The following is a 16,044-nucleotide window of genomic DNA, read 5'->3' as shown; positions in this document are numbered from 1 at the left end:
ATTGTCTCATCCTTGTGAATGGAAATGTCTTTATCCGTGTGTGGTGACCTGGCTTTGGGCGGCTGCCAGGCTCCCACGCAGCCGCTCACTCACTCCCCCTCCTGGACAGGACAGGACAGGATGGGGGAGAAAACGAGATGAAAAGCTTCCAACTCAGGGAGATCACTTACAAATTGCCATCACGAGCAATTCACACTGACCCTAACAAATGCTCAAGACACATTACTTTAACATAATCCTAAAAAGACTCTATGTTGGCTTTTCCTAAAGTACAACTGCTTGTTACAGTTTTTGTTCATTTGTCAAAAAAAAAAACAAAACCAAACCCAAACAAATAAACTCCCCAGTTTCCTTTCATATTGAGATGATTTTGGTTTCTGTTGCAACAGATGTGAATGCTTGCTCCTGCCTGCCTCTTCAGAGCATTCCTGCAGTGTGTGGTGTGTGTGCGTGTTTTGCATGGCTGAAGGGATTTTTCATCAGCCACACAGGCATATTCTCTGAAGCATCAATCTGCCAGTTTGCATGGTGAAAAAGCATGAGATAATTAAGAATTCTTATTTTTCAAAGTTCATGCCCTATTTGAGCATGCAATAGACTCGGTTATGAAAGCCAAAGCTGAAATGGAATTGAATCTGGCCAGGGATGTCAAAGACAGCAAGAAAACCTTCTGTAAGTGCATAGGTGACAAAAGGCAAACAAAGGAAAATGTGGGCCCATTGCTGAATGAGTTGGGGGACCTGGTGACAAAGGACATAGAAAAGGTGGATGTACCGTATGCCCGCTTGTCCTTGGTGTTTACTAGCAAGACCAGGCTTCAGGAATCCCAGGCCCTAGAGATCAGGGACAGAGTCTGGAGCATGGATGGCATATCCTTGGTGAAAGAAGATCATGGCAGGGAATACCGGACATACATAAGTCCACGAACCCTGAAGGGATGCTCCCATGAGTGCTGAGGGAGCTGGCTGATGTCATCATGCGGCCACTTTGCATAACCTTTGCATGCTCACTGTGATTGGGGGAGATGGCTGAGGACCGAAGGAATGGAAATGTCACCCCTGTCTTTGAAAAGGGCAAGAAGGAGGACATGGAGAACTACAGGCTGCCCAGCTTCACTTTGGTCTCTGAGAAGGTGATAGAGCAACTCATGAGGTGAACCTTTTCCAAGCTGTTGTGGCTTAATCCCAGCAAGCAATCAAAACCATGAGAGCTGCTCACTCAGACCACCTCTCCCCCTTCTCCAAACAGGGGAGAGATGCAAAAGGGAAAGGGGAAACTCATGGACTGACATAAAAACAGCATAATAAAATATCAAAATAAAGTAATATACTCCTATTGCTACTAATTATAATGTGTCTAAAACAAAAATAAAATGGAAATCCTCTGTGAGTTGTTCTTCAACTGATTCATCAGTGAATAGAAAGACCCTCTAGCCAGAGGAAGACTCCATGCTGACATCCTTTATCTTGCTGTTGGAAGGGACGGCAGCCTGTACATGACAAAGTGTTGTTTCTGCACAGCTTCAAAGCACAACCATGTGAGTTACTTACACCTGCTGGCATACTTTGTGCAGAAGTCATATCTGGCCCATTAAGAACCACATTTCATCAAGAAAGAAGACTCAACAGAGAAGAAGATGGAAAAAAAGCATTAGTGATATAGAACTCCAAGCAAATCCCAGCCTAACAGAGTAGTTCCTTGTCGAGGGTTTTGATTGTGGGGTGACAATAAAACCCTGGCAGATGTATTGTTAACCTCCTCTCCTCCCCCCAATTCCCCCTTTTGCCCCTCCTTCTTCCCCCTTCCCACTCAGGACAGGCGATCTGGAGGGAAAGAAGGACAGAGAGAAGAGAGTTGGAAAAATTAAAAATGTTTTACTAATGCTACTAATAAGAATAGAGAAAATGATACAAAATACACAAAACCTACCTTGAAAGTCTCAGCAACTGCAGAGCCGGCACCCTAAGTCCTGGACTGGACTCTGCAGCCAACCGGAGCTGGATTCAGTCTCTCACTTGGCCTCAGTTCGCAGGGTGACTAGCAAGATCCTCTCCTAATGTCAGCCATGAGGAAAAAGGGAAGAGGCCCTCATGATCTCCCACTTTTATATGAAGTATTCACATGAATGGAATGTTATACACAGTTGGTCAGTTTCTTGGGCACTTGTTTCTTGCTGTCCCTCTCGTGAGATGTGAATCTGTCCTTATCAATAAGTTTGCATTCCATTAATATGTGTACCTAAACATGTATCTGGTTCTCAGGGAAAATGCAACTAATATGAAGGCTTTAGCTGACAGGCAAAATCACTAAAAGAGAAACTTGTTTTTAACAAAACCAGGACATTCCTGAATGTCATGCAACTCTGACATAACTTAAGAAGAACCTGACATCACTTTCAATGTCCTGGGAAAATGATAAACTACAAGCACCTCCAGACAGTGATCATCCTGTACAAAGTAGTTACTGAGACATTTGGGATGGCCCTGGGAAGTGCCTTTGGTTTTGTCCTTTATAGAGACAGTCTAGGACTGGTATGTAGTTATGTGTACACAGGTGTACAGAAATGGTTTAGACCCTATGGAGTGTGCCAGCTGGGGTCTAAATATCATCACAGAAGAAGAAGGGACTATATTAAGTTCTGGGTCACATCCATCATCCTAGGATACCTTATCTTGTCAAGGTCTCCACTACAGATCTCCATTTAGGCAACTGAATCCAGATCTCATACCCATACTCATGGCTTGGTGAGCATGATCACTTCATAAACAGGGACACAGACAAGCAGAGATGTCGTGCTTTCTTCCTCTTGGTCTACAATACCAAAGGTGGGCCCTGAGGGTCCCAGAGAACCATGCAGTGGGCAAGAATTGGGCTGATGGGTCAGGCTCAAAGGGTTCTAGTAAGCAGTATTTCTTGGGCTGATGAGCAGCCACTATGGGGTCCTGCAGGGATCCATCTTAGGGCCAGATATCTTCATAAACAACTTAAACGCAGGACTTAATGGAATGTAATGTTCACCAATGACACAAAACTGTGAGAAGATGTTTTCTGGTTTTTTTGGAAGGAGGGCTGTGGGTGGGTTGGTTGGTTTGATTAGATCTGAGAAGGTTTTGTTATTATTTAGTCTCTGTGGGCTGCTTTATTTTCACTCTTCTACTTTGCAGGTGCTCATCTACACACTATGTTGCTGTGCAATTCACCATTGATTTAGAAGTCTCATCCCAGGAGACTTATCAAAGCAATAGGAAATTTAATTCCCACATGATGTTGTTGATATTTTGCACATTCTGGACAAGAAGAAAAGACTTTCTGCTCCTCTAATTCGGTCATCAGAGATTTCTGGTAGCATTTGCAAAGTCTGCTCCTTGAATCCTACCCAAATAACTACAAGCCCCTGAGAACTCACAGTAGTCATTGTCATCACAGCTGCAGCATTGATCTCTCAGCTACAAGAATGACAAGGAGATACCACAGAAAAAAGGAGAGTAGAAACACTCTTAACTCCACAAAATTCTTTGTTTTGTCCTCAGCTTTGCTTCCTGACTCTCAATCAAAGGGCCCTACTGCAATGAGAAGAGTGCTGATTGACAGAGAGGTGAGGATTGTGCAGAATTATTTTTTTCTATTACGTAAATTATAAAGTTGGAAAAATAGGAAAACCTCAGCATGAAAAATCTTGTACTTGCATTTGTGTTTACATTAGAAGGAAAATAAAATAACAATAACAATAAAATTGAAAATAAAAGGGAATAAGTGTGGGAAAAGTATTTTCATTTGACTGCATGTGCTGATCAGTTGATCGAAGAAAATATTAGTCAGCATCTGGGAAACAGAAGGGAAGTAGTAGAAGGAGAAGAAAAAAAAGATGCTCAGAAGGAAGAGAGGAAAGGGATTAGATCACCTGTGGTTTAGTGAGAAAAACAGGCAGAACCAGAGGAGGTAGTGGAACACACCTGAATGAAATGCTGTCTTTCTGCAGATGCATTTCAATGAGGAGGGCTTTGGAGCCTAAAGGTGGCAAATCCCATGGAAGAAACTGGAGCATTGGTATTGCACAGAGAATGGCATCTCTGACTCTTGAAGTGCAGGTGACAGACTAAAATATTGACAAGGCTTTAATATTATCAAATCTAATGTTTCCAATAGAGCTTGTTCAAAGATCAGACTAAAGGCATTTTCAGAGAAATGTGAGCAGTGTTCCAGAGTGAACGCATGTGTGCAACATGCTCGTGTTCTTTTATGGTGAAATCAGTTTGGAAGTTTCCTGTTTGTTTCCTGTTTTCATGCTGAAAAACTAAGCTAAGGAAGCATGAGAAAAGGAGTGATAGGGCTGGAGACCTCTCTGGATGGCTTTCAAAAATCATTTGTTTCAAGTATATAGTACAACAGAATGGATGAGAAAGACTGTGAAATGTACCTATATATGTTATAACCTCTTTAAAAGATGTATTTTGAAAGTCATTATTTTTCCATTAGTTGAATTCATCAATTTTAGTCATCACTGCATTGAATGTACAGAGAAAACTACACATCTTGTAAGATTTGGGGTCTCTGTTGTAAGCCAGAAATAGCTGTGCCTGCCTGCTCTAGTAGAATAATGTCAGGATTTTGTTCTTTATTCTGGATGGTTGGGAATTACCCAGAGACGAATGACGGTGACAGAACTGACCGTGTTGTCTCATTGGGCAGTATGACCGACTTTCAGTGGGATGAGCCCGTTCGTCTGGAACTTGCACCAGGTAACTCCTCCCCTGCAAGTTCAGTCTTTCTCCGTCACATTATTATGGGAGATGAGATCTTGGCTTTTGTCCCATACATCTGCTGCTGAAAAACCTAGAGACATTCTTTAGGCAAAGTATACATTCCAATAGGAAAAGCAGTTTGTGATCACAAGCTCAGGCAGCCTCTTGCTTTATTCTCATCAGCATCCAAAAGAAATGCTGAGGACTGTATGGTACCTTGGGGCACCTTCTGTTGGCTGTTTATACAAAATTAGAAAGTGTGCAATTTTTCATAACTCAGAACTGTCTGGAAGAGATGGTAACCATTAGAAATGTGAAAACTGAAAGCGACTTAATGAAATGTAGGCACAATAGTGGAAAGTAAGCATCAGAAGTTAGAAGTTTTATTGATGGGATCATGAGTTGCAGCAGGAAGTTACAGATGAGGACAACTGAAATATGAGTGTGGGTGAAGGTGATAAAGCAGTCCTGATTCACATCTTACATACTCTGCTGTCATGCATAGGTGGAAGGCTTTATTTGAATATTTTCTTGGTTCTTGACAGAAATAGGAGAAGACTACATTCAAGTTGGTTTTGTCCATGTTAGTTTCTTTTGTGTTTGATTACGTCTGATGTTTTGTTATGCTCTTGCTGCTCACAACTGTGGAACCTTGACATTTTGCTTTTGCTTCTTATTGTTCCAGCAATGCTGAACCAGACAGAGCTCAGCGAGTTCATCCTCTTGGGTCTCACCGAGATCCAGGGGCTGCAGCACTTTTTCTTCCTCTTCTTCCTCTTGCTCTACTTGACCAGTCTTCTGGGAAATGGTGCCATTGTGATCATGGTGATAGCTGAGCCCCGTCTTCACACACCAATGTACTTCTTCCTGGGGAACTTGTCCTGCCTGGACATTGTCTTCTCCACAGTCACTGGTCCCAAGATGTTGACTGGCCTTCTCTTTGGACATCAGCCCATCTCTTTCGGTGGGTGCTTGGCCCAGCTCCACTTCTTCCACTTCCTGGGCAGTACTGAGGCTGTGTTATTGGCCACCATGGCCTACGACCGTTATGTGGCCATCTGCAATCCTTTGCGCTACACCCTTGTCATGAGCCCCCAGACTTGTCTGCTGCTGGCTGCGGCCAGCTGGTCCATTGGTTTTGTGCATGCCATGATGCACTCAGTCATGACCTCTCAGCTGACTTTCTGTGGCCACAACCACATTCGTCACTTCTTCTGTGACATCAAGCCACTGTTGAATTTGGCTTGCAGTAGTACTAGCCTCAACATGACCCTCCTCAATGTCATTACCACATCTGTTGTTCTAGGTCCCTTTGCTCTCATAGTCCTCTCCTATCTCTACATCATCTGCTTCATCTTCCATAAAGTCCGGTCCCAGGAAGGAAGATGGAAGCCCTTCTCCACCTGTGCCTCCCACCTCACTGTTGTGGCACTGTTGTACATACCAGTGCTCTTCAATTATACACCACCCTCCTCAGGAAGCTCCCTTCAAAGGGATGTGCAAGTGTCTCTCCTGTACAGTGCTGTCACCCCAGCTCTGAACCCCTTGATCTACACTCTTAGGAACCACGAGATGAGAACTGCCCTGAAAAAATTGCTAGGGAAAAAATCATGTTCCTGGAGGAATGTGACCAAAACAAGGACAAGGCTCACAACAAAGACAAGGCTCACCTGTTTTTAAGGAAAGAGCTCAGAAGGACTCTGTGTTGTAAGAGACTGGAAGATGTCCGATTATCTCATGCAGTTTAACACATTAAGAAGGCAACAGTGTAGATCTAAGTCAAAGGGGAGATATTCAAGGACTTGAAGCTTCTTCCATCATATTTAGATGGCATGTGTATGGCAGCCCATGTGGTCTCCGGCTTCTAATACAGAAGCATTTGTGTCCCTTGAAGGATTTGAGGCAGAGCTGAGAGTCCCATGCAGGTGTCCTGGATGATCTAAGATAAGAAATTACTTGACAGCTCTGTTTTGGCAGCTGAATGACCCTCTGGTGGTTCAGAGCTCCTGTATAGCTGAAGAGAGTTAGCAAGTGTTATGTTTTGGGTGGACATATCTTGAGCGTGATACTGTCAACATTTGACTTGAGTCAGCCCACGGGAGGGATGTGTTTCTTTCCATAAAGTAGAAGGGAAGCCTTACTCATGAAACTAGATGTAAATTTAATCATAAAAGTGGACGGGAGATTCATATCCATGAGCTTTAGCAGTGTGGCTTATCTTGCCTAGATTTAGATATTTAAAAGTATTTATGTGCCTGTCTACTTTTCCAGATCCAGATTATGGTGAATGATTAAAGAATTGATCTGTATTTCCATGGACGACTACAGACATGTTAAATGTCCTCGAGTAACTTACTCTGACTTTGCCTGTGGATCCAGAACTGGACACGTCTGTTGCAGGTTCTTTGTCATGCTTCATGCCTGTGAATTAAAGATGTTTCTAAGAGCACTAGATATCTATTTGTACTTGGGAACCAAATCCCAGACTTAATGTGGGATGCAGCAGTTTATAAGAGTTTAATTTTGAGGTGCTGTGTGTCTTTACACAGACATTCAGCACCTTCAGTCTTAGCCTGGATTACAGTTCCATATCATGGAATCATATAATAGAATCATAGCATCGTTTCAGTTGGAAGAGATTCTCAGGATCATCAAGTCTAATCATAAACCTACTATAGCACTAAACCATGTCCCTAAGAACCTCCTTTAAATGCCTTTTAATCAGCTCCAGGAGTGGTGATTCCACCCTGGGCTGCCTGTTCCAATGCCTGACAACCCTTTCTGTGAAGAATTTTTTCCTAATATCCAATTTTTTTCCTAATATCCAATTTAGATTTCCCCTGGTACAACTTGAGGACATTTCCTCTTGTCCTATCACTTAGTACTTGGGAGAAGAGACCAACACTCCCACCCAATTTGGTGTCATCTGCAAACTTACTAAGAGTGCACTCAATCCCCTCATCCAGATCATCAATAAAGAGATTAAACAAAACTGACCCCAATACCGAGTCCTGGGGACACCACTTGTAACCAGCCACCAAATGGATATGGCTCCGTTCACAACAAATCTTTGGGCCCAGCCATCCAGCCAGTTCTTTATCCATTGCAGAAACACCATCCAGGCCTTGATCTGCAGCTTCTCCAGAAGAATACTGTGGGATACGGTGTCAAAGGCCTTACTAAAATCTAAGTACACAACATCCACAGGCTTTCCCTCATCTGCTAGGTGGGTCACCTTGTCATACAAGGAGATCAGGTTGGTCAAACAGGACCTGCCATTCATAAACCCATGTTGTCTGGGCCTGATCTTATGGTTCTCTTGCATGTGCCATGTGATGTCACTCAGGATGATCTGCCCCATGACCTTCCCTAGCACCAAGATTAGACTGACAGGTCTGTAGTTCTCCGAGTTCTCCTTACAGCCCCTCTTGTAGATGGGCATCACATTAGCCAACTTCCAGTCAGCTGGGACCTCCCCAGTCAGCCAAGATTGCTGATAGATAATGGAAAGTGGCTCAGTGATCACCTCCACCAGTTCCCTGTGGTGAAAGCACTCGACATCCCCAGCCAAACCAGAGCAGTTTGGTCCAGGCTTCAGAGGAGGGAAAGGCCTTGTGTCCACGGGGAGTCTCGTGCAGAACTTTCCTACTGTGTGCAGTTTGAGTACGAGTCAACCACTTCGTTCAATAAATGCGACAGCCTGGATGAGCCACTTTGAGCTCTCCCCACTAAATACATGAGCGGTATGGCGATGTCCTTTTTGTCGACAGGTCAGTGGATGACCCCAATTCAAGTTCAAGATTAGTCATTGCATTCCAGAGATTTTAGAAAGATTTCATGCTCTCCTTCCTAAAGTTATAAATTCTCTTTTATTCCTAAATTCCAGGCGCAGCTCTCTGTTCAGCCAAGCCAGCCTGCCTCCGTGCCGGCTCGCCTTCCACCACACAGGGACAACCTGCTCCTGCACCTCTAAGATTACCGTCTTGAAGAGACACCAGGCTTCCTGGACTCCTTTGTAGACTCCGATGAAAAGCACAGACATTCTTGGACATCAGACCTGCTTTGTCAGCCTTTTGGATTTCTGAGGACAGAATAAAGGGCTACTCAGACCTGTCTGCATAATGGCCTGGATGCAGAGAACAGAGGGCAAACTCCCTGGTACAGGTGTGATTTCTGGAGGTGATAGCTTCACCCAGTTGCCCGTGGACTTGCATTCCATAGATTTTAGAAAGATTTCGTGCTTTCCAGCGTGACAACTCAGATCCATGCAATAGCATTAGGCATCAAACAGTGAGGCATTTTAAACAATACTCACAGTTAGAGCACAAATGTGACTTGGCTCCCTAAGAAAAGGCATCTCTAGGAATTGTGTGAACCCACACAGGAACGTCGCAAGAAGAGCCACCGGCCACAAATACATTTATAAAGGGCAAGTTTTATTTTAGTTACCTCTCTACTGGGGGATCTCCAAAATATCACCTAAGCTATTGGCAGAAGGGCCCAAAGGCCTCTGCAAAATAGGAAAAAGCTGAATTAAATGTAGCATACCACACTCCCCCAGCTTCCACAAATAAATAGTGAAGAGGAGCGATGGTGGAAGAGCCAACGGGAAGGTCCCACTCTTGTATATCTGAAGTGTGACACCAATGGGATAGAATAATTTCATTGATCAGTCTGGATGTCAGTCAAGCTCTGCTCCATTTCTGCCCCGCTTCCTCGATGCCTCACACCTGTAAGCAAGGTGCTCAGAATGTCCTTGGCTGTCACACCAGATCAATTTAAAACATTAACTCTGTGCTGGGGTGTTATCTGCTTGTTCTCAATTAAATCTAAATTATGAGCATGCTAGCTATGAAAAAAGAAAAGTTTGTAACTGCACAAAGACAATTAACCCATTTTCAGTCAAACCAGCTCAGCTTCATATGTTGCAATCCTCTGGAAAATGCAAGGTAGCAATGTAAGATGTCAACAGATGTGGGATATTTGAGTGATTTTCTTGAAGTTAATGGACATTGTATGGAATTGAACTGAACAGGCCTCTGAGGCCTACGTGTCCAGCAAGAGAGCAAGAGCGCAAGAGTCGAGCAGCCGACATGTCTTACGTGACTTTGTACAGCCTTGGGTAAAACAAAAGAAAGGCTGTCTAGTGAAGAAAAGAGTCAGCAAGTCAGCTATAATATAGATACATTTTGTTTAATATTAGAGCTTGTGCAGAACTGTATAATCCAATCACCTATTAGTTTGCACGGCGTGAACAGTAGCTATTGAGCAATTACAAGCAGCCTTCTGATGCATGGACAACGCGTGGACAGGTCAAAAGGTACTTAAGGAGAGTTGTAACAAGCAATAAACGGCTTCGCTTAAATTCACATTGGATTGTGTGGAGTCCATGATTTTTCACCCTCGCAAGTGGTGACCCCGACGTGAACCGAAAGGAGAATTTACGGCGAGGGGACGACTGCTGAGAGGAACGAGCCCTGGCTGGAGCCGGCGCGGCTGGACCGTGACCGGGACGCCGTCTGTGGGCTGCGTGCCTCCTGAATGATCGCTGCAGAAGCGACGGAGGAGGAATAGAGGATCCGATATCGTTGCAACGGACAGGCAAAGAGGTGAGCAGCCAGGGGCGAGAGGAGATGGGGCAGAATATATCTGAAGAAGAAGAAGCAATACTGCGTCTCCTCTCGCATATCCTCTCTAGGAGAGGGGTGAAATATGAGGAGAGTAACCTCAAAGGACTATTAATTTGGTACAGGGACAATGGATTTCCTGCCCATCCGTCAGGAGCTTTTCAAATAGAGACTTGGGAAAAAGTGGGAACTGTTTTGTGGGAGGCGATCAGTCGCGGAGAAAAATATATTCTTGGCCTTGTAACCGCCTGGCAACTGATAATTACCACACTGAAACAGTTAAAAGCTGAAAAGACTGTCAAACAAGGTGCATTTGCCGCATTAAATTCTATAAAAGAAGAAAAGACTGTTATGAGCCTTAGTAACTCAAAACAGGCATTTCCAGCTCAAATGCCGATTAAGTTGCAAGTTTTTGCTCGTGATCCGACACAGTATTCAGTTCCAGAGGAAGTGCCGGTAGAAGAACCGTCTGCACCTCCCTTGTAAGAAGAACCACCGAAAAAACAGAGCCAGCATACTGGCGACATGGAAATTGATCAAAACGCACCAACCGACTCGACGAAGAAGAAACTCTTTTATCCTCCTCTGCTGCCATCTACACCGCCTACTCCTGAACCTCTGATTCATCCTGGGTTTCCTGATAAGCCTAAATGGGCCCAAGAGCTTATTCGGAAACTGGAAGGTTTGGAGAAACAACACCAGATTCAACAAGCTTATTTAGAAGATCAAATGAACAGAGAAGACATGATAATACACAGACTGGAACAGAACATTTCTGATAAGCATTCTGGGGGGGCGGTGGGTGGTACAGGAGCTGCGGAGGGTGCTGTGGGTGGTAATCCTACCATGAGGTGGCAGGGTGTTATAAAAAATGCATTGCTTGAGGGGGAAGTTTTACCGTCCGTGTATCCAGTGATATTGGGGAGTACAGGGAATGACGGGAAACAGAAACCTAATTACTGGGCTTCTTTTCCTTGGGAAATAATTAATGTGGCGAGGAAATCAGTAAAAGAACATGGGTTACAGTCACCTTATACTCAAGCATTTATTGACAATATTTTTACTACTAATCTTATGATTCCTTCAGATTTGCGTACGTTGATGCAAATCATACTAACACCAATTCAGCAGCTACTGTGGCGAACGTGTTGGTATGATTTGGTACAGCAAGCAGTACTACAAAATCTAGAAAAAGGGGATGGAGATCCACTGTGAGTAGCGCCAATGTATACGCTCTTAGGTCAGGGAGACTTTGCTGATGTACAAAGACAAGCTAGATTGCTTGCGCCAATATTACATCAGTCAATGAACTTAGCTAGAGAAGCACTAAAACCACTCCCTGAAGATGGAAAAGTTATACTTCCATATACTACTGTTAAACAGGGTCAAAATGAGTCCTACACAGCATTTTTAGAGCTTTTACTTGAAGTATTGGAAAGGTCACAGTTAACTGATCCGATTCGTGAATCACTGCTTGTGACTTTAGCAGTGGACAATGCTAATCCTGCTTGTAAATGTATTTTACAGGTGATGCCAAAGAATTCTACTTTAGTTGATATGCTAGAGGCATGTTCAAGGGTGGGTACACCAGAAGAGCACGGTGGTTATACGGCTAATGCTTTTGCAGCAGCCATAAAGCCACTAATTCAAAAAGGTAAACAGGAATCAGGACCTTTGTGTTATAATTGTGGAAGATCAGGTCACATAAGAGTGCAGTGCAAAGCGAGTAAGCCGAGACAACTGACAAAGGAATCTGGTAGCGCCAACAGGTGTATGTACTCGTCAAAAGTTTGGACACAGGGCTGTGGATTGCAGATCAAGATTTACTAAAGATGGTAGACCTTTGGGAAAGGGATCACTGAGCGCGGGGAGGGGCAGCGCAATGACACAAAACAGCAACCCCCACAGGCAGGCTGTTTGGACAGCAGCGCCACCGCCACCTCAGGGAGTGCAGGAGTGGATGTCTCAACAGCAGTAGAGACAACTCTGGTGGATTCACAGGTTTGCTGCATTCCTACTGAAATGCACAGACCTTTGGGTCGGGGGTTGAGTGCGCTACTGCTGGGGAGATCTTCTACATCCAGAAAAGGAGTTTTTGTTTTACTGGGAATAACAGATGCTGATTTTACCAGAGTGATTTCTATTACGGTGTGGACACATTTTCCATCAGTTCATAATCCAAAAGGGTCAAAAATTGGACAGTTAATTCTTCACACACCAATGTACATCCTCCTGGGAAACCTGTCCTGCCTGCACATCATCTACTCCACAGTCACTGGTCCCAAGATGTTGACTGGCCTTCTCTTTGGATATCAGCCCATCTCTTTTGGTGGGTGCTTGGCCCAGCTTCACTTCTTCCACTTCCTGAGCAGTACTTAGGCTGTGCTCTTGGCCATCATGGCCTACGACCACTATGTGGCCATCTGCAATCCTTGGCACCACACCCTTGTCATGAGCCCCCAGACTTGTCTGCTGCTGGCTGTGGCCAGAATGTAGTTTACTTCACCTCTCCTGTTTCTAAGGAAAGAGCTCAGAGGGACATTGCATTGCAAAAGACTGGAAAACAACCAATTATCTCATGTAGGTTAACACATTAAGAAGTTAATTGTCTAGATATGAATCAAAGGGGAGATAATCATGGACTTGAAGCTTCTTCCATGATATTTAGATGCCATATGTATGGTAGTGTATGTGGTCTCCAGCTTCCAATACAGAAGCATTTGTACATTCCAATACAGAAGCCTCTTGCAGGACTTGAGGCAGAGCTGACAGCCCTATGCAGGTGTCCTGTGTGATCTAAGATAAGAAATTACTTGACAGCTCTGTTTTGGCAGCAGAATGACCCTCTGGTCGTTCAGAGCCCCTGTATAGCAGAAGAGAGTTAGCAAGTGCTATGTTTTGAGTGGACATAACTTGAGCGTGATACTGTCAACATTTGACTTGAGTCAGACCCCTGGAAGGATCTGCTGAATTATGAAACCATTGGTCTGTATTTACATGAACTGCTACAGACATGTTAAATGTCCTCGAGTATCCTACCCTGACGTTGCCTTTGGATCCAGAACTGGACACGTCTGTTGCAGTTTCTTTGTCACACTCCATGCCTGTGAATTAAGGACATTTCTAAGAGCACTGGATATCTATTTGTACTTGAGTACGAAATCCCAACTTTAGTGTTGGATGCAGCAGTTTATAAGTGCTTCATTTTGAGATTTTGTGTGTTTTAACACAGACATTCAGCACCTTCAGTCTTAGCCTGGATTACGGTTTCATGTCATGGAATCGTATCATAGAATCATAGAATCATTTCAGTTGGAAGAGACCCTCAGCATCACCGAGTCCAACCATAACCCAATCCTAGCACTAAACCATGTGCCGAAGAACATTCTCTAAACACCTTTTCAACCCCTCCAGGGATGGTGACTCAGTACTGCTCTGGGCAGCCTGTTCCAATGCCCCACAGCCCTTTCCGGGAAATTTTTTTTCTAATATCCAATCTATAACCTCCCCTGGCACAACTTGTGGCCATTTCCTCTTGTCCAATCAGTTGTTTCTTGGGAGAAGAGACCAACCCCCTCCATTCTCCAACCTCCCTTCAGGCAGTTGTAGATAGCAATAAGGTCTCCCCTCAGCCTCCTTTTCTTAAGGCTAAACAGACCTTGTTCCCTCAACTGCTCCTCGTCACACTTGTGCTCCAGGTCCTTCACCAGCTTCATCACCTCCTCTGCACTCTCTCCAGTACTTCAATATCCCTCTTATGATGAGGGGCCCAAAACTGAACACACTATTCGAGGTGAGACCTCCCCAGCACCGAGTGCAGTGGCACCACCACTGCTCTAGTCCTCCTGGTCACACTATTCCTGATACATGCCAGGATGCTGGTGGCCTTTTGGCCACCTGGACACACTGCTGGCTCAGGTTCAGTTGGCTGTCAATCAACACTCCCAGATCCCTTTCTTCCAGGCAGCTTTTCAGCCACTCTTCCCTGAGCCTGCACCGTTCATGGGGATGTTGTGACCCAAGTGCAGGCCCCAGCACTTGGCCTTGTGTGCTGGTTTGACTGAAAATGGGTTAACTTTCTTCGTGCAGTTAGAAAACTTTCCTTTTTTATAGTTAGCACACTATTTATTTGGACTTAGTTGAGAACAAGCAGATAACACCCCAACACAGAGTTAATGTTTTTAATTGCTTTGGTCTGAGAGCCAAGGACATTTTGAGTACCTTGCTTACAGGTGTGAGGCATCAAGGAAGGGCGGCAGAAATGGAGCAGAGCTTGACTGACATCCAGACTGATCAATTTGAGTATTCCATCCCATTAGTATCCTGCTAATGATTTAAGGAGAGTTGGGGAGCAAGAAACTTCCAGTTTTGGCTCTAGTGATCTCTCTGGTTTTTCACTTTCTCTCTCTGTTGGTAGCCAGAAAGTTCAGTTGGGACACTCAGCCCAGCCTTTTGCCATTTTGCAGAGGCCTCTGGGCTCCTCTGCCTTTTTTCTCTCTTTCTCTCTCTCTGGGATCAGCTTTAGGACCAGGTGTGGCTTGCTGGGATTAGCTGCTCATTTGTGGCCAGAGTTTATTTGGAATTGTTTTGAGTATATTTTATTTCTCTTATTTATATATCTCTCTATATATCTATATATATATCTATATATCTATTTACTAGTAGTGTATTAGTATTTTGTTATTTTAGTTATTTTATTAAACTGTGTTTATCTCAATCCAAGTTTCTCCCTTCCTTTTTGATTCTTTACCCTGCTGGGGCGGGGCAGGGGAGGGGGAGAGCGAATGGCTATTGGTCGTACTGCTAACTTGGGTTAAACCACGACACCTTGTTAAACCTCAGGCACTTGCCCTCAGCCAAATGATCCAGCTGGTCTAGATCCCTCTGTATGGCCTTCCTACCTTCCAACAGGTCAACACTTTCACCCAATTTGGTGTCATCTGCAGACTCACTGAGGGTGCACTCAATCCCCTCATTCTGATTATTGACAAAAAGACCAAACAAAACTGCCTCCAGTACAGAGCCCTGGGGACACCACTTGTAACCAGCCACCCACTGGATTTGGTTCCTTTCACCACAACTCTTTGGGCCCGACCATCCAACCAGTTCTTTACCCATTGCAGATACACCATCCAGGCCATGAGCTGCAGCTTCTCCAGGAGATGCTGTAGGATATGGTGTCAAAGGCCTTACTAAAATCTAAATACACAACATCCACAGCCTTTCCCTCATCTACTACGTGGGTCATCTTGTCGTACAAGGAGATCAGGTTGGTCAAACAGAACCTGCCTTTCATAAACCCACGTTGACTGGGCCTGATCTTATGGTTCTCTTCTATATTCCATGTCATGATCCACAGGATTATCTGCTCCATGACCTTCCCTAGCACCAGGTTAGACTGACAGGTCTGTAGTTCTCTGGATCTTCCTTCTGACGCTTCTTCTAGATGGGTGTCACGTTAGCCAAATTCCAGTCAACTGGGAACTTCCCAGTTAGCTAAGATTGCAGATAATTAATGGAAAGTGGCTTGGTGATCACCTCCGCCAGCTCCCTCAGCACCCTTGGGTGCATCTCATCTGGCCCCATAGACTTGTGGATGTCCAAGCAGTGTAGCAGGACGCTAACCATTTATCCTTGGATTATTTGTGCTTCTTTCTGCTCAGCATCCCTGTCTT

At 44.4% G+C, this 16,044-nt stretch overlaps 1 protein-coding gene across 1 annotated transcript; it reads left to right on the top strand.

Moving 5' to 3' along the window:
• Positions 1 to 5,428: 5,428 nt before the first annotated feature.
• LOC135580539 (olfactory receptor 12D3-like) lies at positions 5,429 to 6,422 on the top strand. Its single transcript, XM_065076359.1, has one exon. It carries the CDS (start codon positions 5,430 to 5,432, stop codon positions 6,420 to 6,422), a length of 993 nt encoding a protein of 330 aa, XP_064932431.1. The 5' UTR covers position 5,429.
• The last annotated feature ends 9,622 nt before the right edge of the window (positions 6,423 to 16,044 follow it).

The sequence above is a fragment of the Columba livia genome, chromosome 11 (genome assembly GCF_036013475.1).
Source record: "Columba livia isolate bColLiv1 breed racing homer chromosome 11, bColLiv1.pat.W.v2, whole genome shotgun sequence".
Lineage (NCBI taxonomy): Eukaryota > Metazoa > Chordata > Aves > Columbiformes > Columbidae > Columba > Columba livia.
Note: the sequence above shows the minus strand (reverse complement) of the source record. Positions and strands in the feature narration are given on the sequence as shown.

Excerpts from the sequence above, each read along its gene's own strand:
- LOC135580539 (XM_065076359.1), top strand. The coding sequence starts at position 5,430 with ATGCTGAACCAGACAGAGCTCAGCGAGTTCATCCTCTTGGGTCTCACC.